Consider the following 9,919-nt stretch of genomic DNA (forward strand, 5'->3'; position numbering starts at 1 on the left):
TGACACTAAGGCAGCAAAACTACTTTGTCCGGTTTAGGAGAAGGTTGTGTGATTTGGTCAACAGAAGAATAAAACATAGGTTGCGTAACTTATGTACGGAAATAAAGTGACAAATCAATTAATGCTGACATGAACAGCTGTTGCGTTTGTGTCGTACAACCCCTGAACTTTTATTGAGCTTGTGTCAACCCCAGACCTTATTTCAGATCAAAAACACTTTTACTTTAAGCCAAGGGAACAGGAAGGGGCAAAATGCTCACTAATTACAAGATTTAAGTAGATATTCTTTCACCTATTCGAGAAATTATTCAGAAACAAGGCACATGCCTTTGAAAAAGGATTGTGTTTTATTTACAGTGACTTTCATCAGAATTACAATACAAATCATTTATAGAACCAGTCTCCACATACGGAGAAATCATATCAGAGCTTGAGGAGGTGAGCTGGATGCTGTGTGTGTGTGTGTGTGTGTGTGTGGCAACTTTGGCAGAGGGAAAGTCCTTGGATGTATCTGCAGCCTCCTCTTCCTCTTCTTTTCAGTGACTCTCCCCTTTCTTTCCCACAACCTAGAAGGCAACAGAACAGAATAGAAAGGCCGTCAGCGATTACAACACACTCATGAACGCAGCTGAACAAAAACAAATCCAGTGAGCGCTAACGGGCACGTACCCTCTTAAAATCGCTCATGTTGGTGGCCTGCACTGGAGTCCCGATGAAGGTCAGATAGTTGATTTTTGTCGTCTCCTCGTCTCCTTGGTTTGATTTGATGAACAACTGGTAATGGGGGGAAAAAAAAACCCCATTAGTCAACACACCCTTTAGTACTGAGGTGTTTCCAGGGCCCGTTCGGAGCCGTTTGTTGTGTTTCCAGTATGGCGGCACTGGCTCTCAGCTCCTGAAAACTGGTCCTTACTCCGGCAACGACAATCTGCTCAGCCGGCACCTCAAGAGCCTCATACGTCAGTGGCTGGGACGGAGCAAGATTTTTGTTGCCGAAGCACCATGCATACATGTGACATCATTTTCATCATACTATGAATTCAGACCCATTTACCATCACTGTGTTAGCAAGTACACACATTTAAATGGGGTGTTCCAATATTGGAGGGCATGTTCTGTCCCACCTATTACCTTTTTTAAATAATCCTAACATTTTCAAACATGCTGACTTGTTTTGCTATTATATGTTGGTGTATACATCTGTTGGTAGTGCTCAAAGCAATTTGTTAAATCACAAACGTATTGTAAATAACAGTTATTTTACACGGAAGGCGTGTCCCACAACATGCTAGCGAAACCTTTGAAGCCTGGAAGAGGAAGTGAAAACGGTAAGTCACATGACAGAGGAAATTACACTTTCAAGCTACGTGCTACTGCCATGGGTCGACCACAGTTAAGCCCTCTTTAAGGCACTCGAAACAACCCTGTTACTCATACTATCAGAATAAGATGAGATGATCTGTCTTTAGTTAAATATCTACGTTTGTCCTTGCCTTGAAAGTAGTATTACATTTTGCTACGAGCATTAATTCAGGTAAAAGCTAACATTAGCATTGATTAGCAGCCCTGTTACTGTATTCAAAGCAGTGACCGTTACAGGGTTGCATTTCCTGCAGTTGAATTATTTTTGAGCAGCGCCGGCTACCAGTCCAGCCAATGTATTATTAGTATTAATAAACACAGAAATGTTTCAGTAATGTTGGTAATCCTCCCGTCCTCACCGTCACACTCTGTACATTCTGAAACTTGACGTAGCGCAGAGGAATCAAACCGTCTTCTTTGTAGTCTTCCTCCGACAGCTCCAGAGCCTGAGTGGCTTCGCTCCGCTCGGCGTCGTCGAAACTCATCGACCGAGGGAGGTTAATGAACACCTTCACCACCTTAGGGGCTTGGGCTGAAAGGGGCAAGGGAGTGGAAGGATAGGACGGAAGTTAGCGGGGAATTCTACATATAAATAAATAGAGTTTAGGAATATAAGTGTAAAGCATACTCACCAAAGTCTGAGGAGATTAGCTTCATAGAGAAGAGCTTCACCGGCTGGTTGAACGCGATAGTTATCAGCAGCTAGGTAAGAGTAAAGGACAAAAAGACATATAAGACAAAATACCATAACACTCAATTAACCAGAGGTGGAGTTTGAAGGGTGGAGTATTTTTTAAACCCTTCTGAAAGAGTGCAGCTCATACCTGTTCATCACAGTCAGACTCCATGTAGGAGGAGTCTTTGATTAGGCAGTTATCGAAGCCACAGTCGTCGCTCTCGTTGAGGCACTCGCAGCCCGCTTTGTTGACAAAAGGCATGAGGTCCATCTGATAAAACAAAGACTACAATAACTTCTGGGTTTTTGGTTCTTTTTTAACCAGGAAAATCTGTAGAAACATTGTTGTTGGTTCATTATAGTTTACATTTTACTAGGACTAACAAAATCACGTGTTTGTTACAACACATTGTTTTATTTAGCATGAATAATTGTCTTATTTTGGAGTTTAAGAACCAAGTAAGCAGTAAGCACGGACAAAGCATCGCTCCGGTTAAATGTCTATGCTGGTTTATGGATTTGAACATGGTAATAAGGCCTGTTTGTTTTTAAAGCGCGTTGCAACACAAAGCAATTCAAAGTGCTTTAAGAGCATTTATATAATACATACTCTTATAATTTCATTGTGAATTAACTTTTATAATGCTGCTACGTATTTCTATACCGTGGCTGTGTCCTTATTTGATTTTAATTTCGTTAACGTGTGCTTGTTTTTTTAAATATGATGGTCTGCACGTTTGATTTGCCTTTTATTTGAACTATCCTCTTTGCTGTAACGATGTAAATTTCACTGATTTGGGACGAATAAAGGATTTCTGATTCAGGATTTAAGGGAGGATGTGACTCTAGGTCGGTCTGCCTTTATTAAAAGTCCTTTCTGGGAAACTGACAGATCCAAAATCAATCCAGTTCACATAAACACTGTACGTATTGCCTTCTGCTGTTTCTAAATGTACATATATTGTGTGTTGACTTGATCTGTCTTTGATTTCTGACTCTGGGCTGACGCAGTTCATACCTGGATTGCTACAAAATAATGGCTTTTTCAAGAGTGGGAGTGGAGGAAATGTTGATGGCTTCTTATGAACGGTAATATTGATTCCTGCACACATACAACCAAAAGCCTTCAGGAAAAATCGCCATGACTTACGTATCCCTTTGGAATGTCGGAGTCCTCGCTGTTTCCGGGGTCGTTCTCTGTGTGCTGTTTGATCTTCTCCTCCAGACCTGCGGAGTCCGCCCCCTGGTACTGGTCCACCCGGACCCGGTTCCTGAAGAACAAGAATGTCGGCGTGGCTGAGATGCTGTTGGCTGCGGCTGTTGCCTGAGAGAAAGAAAAAAGGTTTAATAAAAATGTGCCTTGTATATATTCATGCGACAGCGTGCTGGATATCGTGGCGTGCAGCTTTTTTCCCCCCATGGTTCACAAGTCCAACAAGTTTAAATCTCTTTGTCATGATGCGCAGGAAAAACTCATTCTCACTTGAAGTGAAGTGTCTTGAATACAGCCTGAATACATGAGTCAGCACTGTTTTGTTACTGAGGCTTGAATTTTTAACGGCCTCCAAAGTGCTAATAAGTGATTTCAGCAACATCAATCCCAAGTGAGCCAAACAGCCCAAAGTATCTCTCTGCAGAAAACCATCAAACGTCTTTGACTTGAAGTCGACAGCCGCATGCTTTACTAACAGAGCCAGACAGCCTACATGCATTTTGGTTGGTCGGTTATTATTCTGTTTTATTGTATCTAAGATTATCTGAGAGAGGGAAAATCCCAAGAGTTAGGGTGTAGCTTTCATAAGATATATATTCATTGTTCAGCTCTGGTTTGTCACAGCTCAAATAATTATAAAATCATAACATAATAAATGTAAATCCCAACGCTACACCGGGGTTTTTAGGGGAAAGTGAGCGTTCCTCATGAATCATTACTCAACACAGCACTCTGTTGGATAGAAACCATGTGGGGGGTGCACAGATCAGACTTACCTGACAGACATGAACATCTACTTCGAGGAAGACGACTTGTGGGTGCTTGTTACTCAACATGTTGAAAGCCGGCGCTATTCTGACACAGGGCCGACACCTAAGTGGGGGCACGGGAAAGATTCAGTGATCTGATCTCTAAAGATTTGCTGAAGCGATGAGTCAGCTAATCAACAGGTCAACAATCAATAAGCTGTGAAAAAAACATTGGCTGGTTCCAGCTTTTTCTCTTAAGTTATGAATAATAATAATTCATGGCTTAAAAGGGTCTCTACGCTGTTGGTTTCTTTACTGGTTATTAGTTAAAAGATAAGTGACACAAATACAAATGTAATTACAGACACTACCTTTATTTATATAAAATAACTGGTTATAGCCTGACCAATTCTGGAATTTTAAGGAATATTATTACAAAATTGACACTTATATGTTGTCTGATGGTAACTTTATACATCACAACCGAACATAAACATTTCTAAAACAGAAACCTATGACCTAATCAGCTGACCAATACAATATACATCTGCAAATAGCATTGGTGTTTCAAGTTTTTCTTCCAAACTTCCCAAGACCCTATATTTTACATCTTTATTAATAGTGAAGGAAAACAGGACCTACATATTCATACACACAGCAGCTGTCGACACAGTAGGTCTTGCTACTGCGATTCTATTTTTAAATAAACATCCATCCCCCTTTTTTCAGAGCTTAGAAATACAAAGTGTGATTACCTTATTGTTCACACGAATGCCACATGGTATTTAATGTACTAACAGTAGAAACTGAAAAACGTCTCTATTATGTAAACAGAAAAGGGCTCGTTTTGTTTTACACAACTTTCAAAAACCGCCAATGTTTTGATTAACTTTTATATGACGTAAAACATTAACATTAAGACAGAGTTTATTTATACCATAGGACATTTCTTTGTGCCAGAGTTACACAAATAAAAATACACACAAGGATAATATAAAAGTGCTAATTCATAATACAACTGCACATTAATTGTAATGTAAAGAAAGCAAATTAAACAGCAAGCTACCAAACAATTATCTGGTCAAATGATGAATGTAAAAAGTTTGTAAACATTGCTCAGCCCTCCACCATCCAAGTTACAGTAATACTGCTATGTCATTGTAAGCAATAGAGCTAGTTAGCATGCTAACAATAGCATGCTAACCTTGCTTTCCTTGATATGAAACCAACGTTTCATAACGTAGCTGCCGAGGTGGTGTCAGCTTCATAAAACACTTAAACGACGAAGCTTTTAATGTTTTCCATTAAGTTGAAATGATAGACTACATGCTAAGCCTAGCTAGCCGCTTGGCATCGTACTAGTATGTTTAGCTTACCCAGCCATTGTGAACTTAACCACGGCGAGCCTGGAGCCGGCGGCCGCTAGCTCCGGTTGGAAGTCGGGGTCGCTACCAATCACTTTCACACCCACCATTGTAGAGTTTGCAGCTGTGTTGTTAGTGGGTGCGGGTGATGTTCAGGACAGAAAACTTGGTTATTAATTTAAAAAAGTGTTTTGTTTTTAGCTTTCTGTCAGTAAATTAGCTAACTAGCTGTTGTCGGAGCCACACGGCAGTGAGCTGATTCAGGATGTGGACTCCTGATTGGCCAATAGACAACCGGAAAGGTGGGGTTCTTTCTTCTTCTGTTGTTTTAATCGCAGTTGGAAAACAGCTTTTAGGTGCATTTACCGCCACCTTCTGGAGTGGAGAGTGGATCAGCACGGTATAACCCAAAAATCCTTAATACAGTCCTTTTAAAAAAACCTCAGTACTGCTTTGTAAACATGCCCTCGAACTCATTAGCAACATCTCTTTTATATTTAATTCTGATTGGTTTCTTTTAAGAGCTTCCTTCAGTAATAAACGGAACCTTGGCTGGTATATTGGACATTGCATAAAACCGTGCTCAACTGTTTTGTCAATACCACAATATTCACATTTGTCTGATGATTTTTTCGGTATGAATAATATGCTATTTATTACCGTGTGACCGTTTCTCATTCTGGAAATGATGTCTTCTTTTTGTCTTCTGTCGACTTCACCTGTTTCTCCAACTTTCCTTTGGATATTATAAAAATGTCTGCTCTTAACTCCTCTATCCCACTCATTGTGCCATTTCTTTTTCATTTCGGATTAGATTATGCTTTTGATGGGAAGGCAGGGGTTTCCTTCTTCTCCAATATTTGGCAGCTTCGACGATTCTAGCTTTATAGAAACAGTTTATGGTTTGTAGGTGTTTTACTGCCCCACAGGATTACATAAGAGGTCTTGAATTTGGAAAACTGGAAACTCCTAACCTTTGAGACAATAAGGAGTAGACTGGTGACCAATCACAACAGAGCAGGTCAGCTAACCAATCAGAGCAGACTGGGCTCTGGTTTCAGACAGAGGGTGAAAAGAGGTGCTGCAGCACAGGCAGTATGAGAAACATAAAGAGCTTTCTGAACATTAAAGCATGGGGACATGTCCCAGGAGAGACTCTACATACAAATATGAAAAGCATAATACATCATCTTTGGAGACCCCTTAAAAAAAGGCATTATAATAATATATATTACATTATAACATTATAATATCAGTGTCAGTTAAACTATTTCCTTATAAAAACGAATGTATCCTATTCACCTGTGAAATGTCTGCCCTAAACTTTGGATTATTCCTCCATTTGTGTGTGAAAAGTTTCATTTGGCTGTTGAAGTGAATGAAGCAGTCAGTGCAGTCCAGTGGTCATAATATAGGATGTTCTCTCCCTGATCTGTGAACCTTTACATAAACACACTTTTTGGGACCTTCCTCTAATCCCATAATGTGAAATTCTGCATAACACTTTTTTACATTTCTGCACAATACTAGGGCAAGGAGGGGTAACTTTAAAAATGTGTTTTATTCAAATATTTACATGTTATAAAATGTAATCAGTGAACGTATCTTAGTATATTAAATCATTAAGGCAATAAAACCTGATTACTGATTCCCTCAATGTGAATTATTACAAAAAATCTAAATAGAAGAAGAAACCAAGACATTTTTTAACTGAAAATGATTCCTATTCTCAGTGTAGTTTACCACAACAATAAAAATGTGTGCTTTTGTACATACAGACATATCATCATCATCAATTGAATTTAATGTAGCATGCCAATCCTACCAGTTATCCCCATTTTTTAAAATACCAGTAGTCTGGTATGTCTTTTAATGCAACTGTAAGGGAATCCAGTAACCTCATTTAAAAAAACCTGATTATGTAATTCCCATTACATGTAATCTAATACTCCATAAATATATATACTGTATATGATATACACAACTGCAATCAACATGCCGTTTTGTCCTTGGGCAAGACACGTCACCCTAAATTGCTCCTATGGGTATACAGTGGTATGCAAAAGTTTGGGCACCCCTCTGAGATTTCATGACAATTTGCTTTTCCTTTATAATAGAAGATCACAGCAACAACATTTGTTTTCCTACAAAGATGTAGACGTTTTAGTGTTTTCCAGACCAAAATTCTTAGGGTAGCATTACATAGTTTTATTATAATAAAATAAAATGCAAAAAATGGGATGTGCAAAAGTTTGGGCACCCTTATAAATAGCATTCATTTCAACACCTGTACGGATTTATAGCTGACAGGTTGCTGCACAAAATTGCTTTGATTAGCTCATTAGACCTTCAATTACAAAGACAGGTGGAACCAATCATGAAAAAGGCTATTTAACATAGGTAATAGCTGGCTGTGCCTGGCCTAGGTTCTTTCTTAGGGAGTGGCAAGATGGGGACCTCAAAACAACTCTCCACTGACCTGAAAGCTAAGATAATCCAACATTATAAATTAGGAGAAGGGTACAAAAAATTATCTGACAGGTTTAAACTGTCTGTCTCCACAGTCAGAAACGTAGTTGTGAAATGGAAGGCCACAGGAACAGTCCGTGTGAAGGAAAGATGTGGTAGGCCGACAAAAATAGGGGAAAGGCACAGGCGAAGGATGGTGAAAATGGTCACAGAGAAGCCACAGACCACCTCCAGAGAACTACAACAACATCTGGCTGCTGATGGTGTAGTTGTTCACCGTTCCACAATCCAGCGTACTTTGCACCAGGAAGAGCTCATTGGAAGGGTGATGTGCAAAAAGCCTTTCCTGAGTGTTAATCACAAGAAGAGTCGCATGAGGTATGCAAAAGCACATCTGGACAAGCCAGAAGCATTTTGGAACAAAATACTGTGGTCAGATGAGACCAAGATTGAGTTATTTGGTCATAACATGAACAGGTATGCATGGCGAAAAAAACACACTGCATTCAATGAAAAGAACTTGTTGCCCACTGTAAAATTTGGTGGAGGATCTATCATGTTATGGGGCTGTGTGGCTAGCACAGGTACTGGAAAACTTGTTAAAGTTGAGGGCCACATGAATTCCTTACAGTACCAGGAGATTCTTGACAAGAATGTTCTAGAGTCAGTCACAAAGTTGAAGCTACGCCGGGGTTGGATTTTTCAGCAGGACAATGATCCTAAGCACCGATCAAAATCCACCAAGGAATTCATGCAGAAGCACAGGTACAATGTTCTGGAATGGCCATCCCAGTCCCCAGACCTTAACATCATTGAAAATGTATGGATTTATTTGAAGAAGGCTGTCCATGCACGGAGGCCAAGAAACCTGACTGAACTGGAGACGTTTTGTGTGGAAGAATGGGCCAAAATACCACCTGCCAGGCTTAAGGGACTTGTCTGTGGCTACAGGAGGCGTCTACAGGCCGTTATTGCAGCAAAAGGAGGCAATACTAAATATTAATGGAATTATTTCTTAGGGGTGCCCAAATTTATGCACATGCCTATTTTTGTTTGAATGCACATAAACATGTTTCTGTTTGACCAATAAAAGTTATTTCACTACTGAGATGTTTCTGTTACCATAAGGTATAACGTATGTTAAAATGAAGTTGCTGCTTCAAAAGCTCAGCAAGTGACAAACTGATGCAGTGGTTTTCCTAAGGGGTGCCCAAACTTTTGCATACCACTGTATATAGAGTACTCTGGATGAATTTTAGAAATATTGTGGCCCCTGCATCACTGAGGGTAAAGAGTCTCACAGACAACTGGATGAATGTGAATTTAGTCCATTTTGTTAAAGCCCCAAATGCACAATTTAAAGTGAAATATTTTAATTTTACTCCACTACATTATTATTATTAAACATCTTAAGCTACTATTAACGTCTCTAAAAATTAAACGAACTCTTTAAGTCACAAAGAGTTCAAATTATTTAAATATTTTACAAAAATTCATTCAGAACTGTTTGTCTACAAAAGTGAAATGCTTCTTTAGGCAACATTATTATTTAGAAATGTCCCATCTATAAATGTAATTATATACAAACATAAAAGGCATTTTTTCTGCACAATGATGACTTTAAGAAAACATTTTGCTGATAAAACTTTTGTCCTTTAACCTAAAGTAAGATTTTGAATGCAGGCCTTTTTACTATAGTGCACACTTTTACTCAAGGAAAAGAATCTGAATACTTCTTCCACCACTGTTTTTAAGCAGCTAGGGGTCCTGCTTTGTGTGGGAATACATTGGATTTTCATCATTTGACTCACATCCCACACATTTTTAGTCAGTAACCAGCACTGTGAACCAGTACATGTTATTGTGTAACGACCGTGGTGGATCCTGGAAGAGTCAGAAATGGTTTAGACCCCACAACTGTCCAAATCAGTCAAGCAAATTAACTGTTGTAAACGTCAGCTACTTAATGCTAATAAACGCAACCTTAATTGTGCAAATTTCCCAACATATGAAAGAAAGCATCTGGCAGTTTCTACGTGTTTGGGACCCCTACAAAAATAACATATTGAAACTACCTCTGCGCATC

General features: G+C 39.3%; 1 protein-coding gene across 1 annotated transcript; it reads right to left on the minus strand.

Annotated features, from left to right (window-relative positions):
- Positions 1-324: 324 nt before the first annotated feature.
- Positions 325-5,655, minus strand: txnl1 (thioredoxin-like 1). The gene is made up of 8 exons (XM_063890298.1): positions 5,377-5,655; positions 4,028-4,124; positions 3,189-3,362; positions 2,187-2,309; positions 1,995-2,064; positions 1,722-1,894; positions 670-774; positions 325-566 (listed from the first exon to the last, which is right to left on the minus strand). The coding sequence occupies exons 1-8, from the start codon at positions 5,472-5,474 to the stop codon at positions 537-539; spliced, it is 870 nt and encodes a 289-aa protein (XP_063746368.1). The 5' UTR covers positions 5,475-5,655; the 3' UTR covers positions 325-536.
- Between the last annotated feature and the right edge of the window lie 4,264 nt (positions 5,656-9,919).

The sequence above is a fragment of the Eleginops maclovinus genome, chromosome 8, assembly GCF_036324505.1.
Source record: "Eleginops maclovinus isolate JMC-PN-2008 ecotype Puerto Natales chromosome 8, JC_Emac_rtc_rv5, whole genome shotgun sequence".
Classification (NCBI taxonomy): Eukaryota; Metazoa; Chordata; class Actinopteri; order Perciformes; family Eleginopidae; genus Eleginops; species Eleginops maclovinus.

What these genes read in the sequence shown, in the direction of transcription:
- txnl1 (XM_063890298.1), bottom strand. Translation starts at nt 5,474, where the DNA reads ATGGTGGGTGTGAAAGTGATTGGTAGCGACCCCGACTTCCAACCGGAG. An exon ending in AGTCTGACTGTGATGAACAG is followed by an intron (nt 2,065 to 2,186) that starts GTATGAGCTGCA and finishes ACTCTTACCTAG; the next exon opens with CTGCTGATAACTATCGCGTT. An exon ending in GCTAATCTCCTCAGACTTTG is followed by an intron (nt 1,895 to 1,994) that starts GTGAGTATGCTT and finishes TGCCCCTTTCAG; the next exon opens with CCCAAGCCCCTAAGGTGGTG.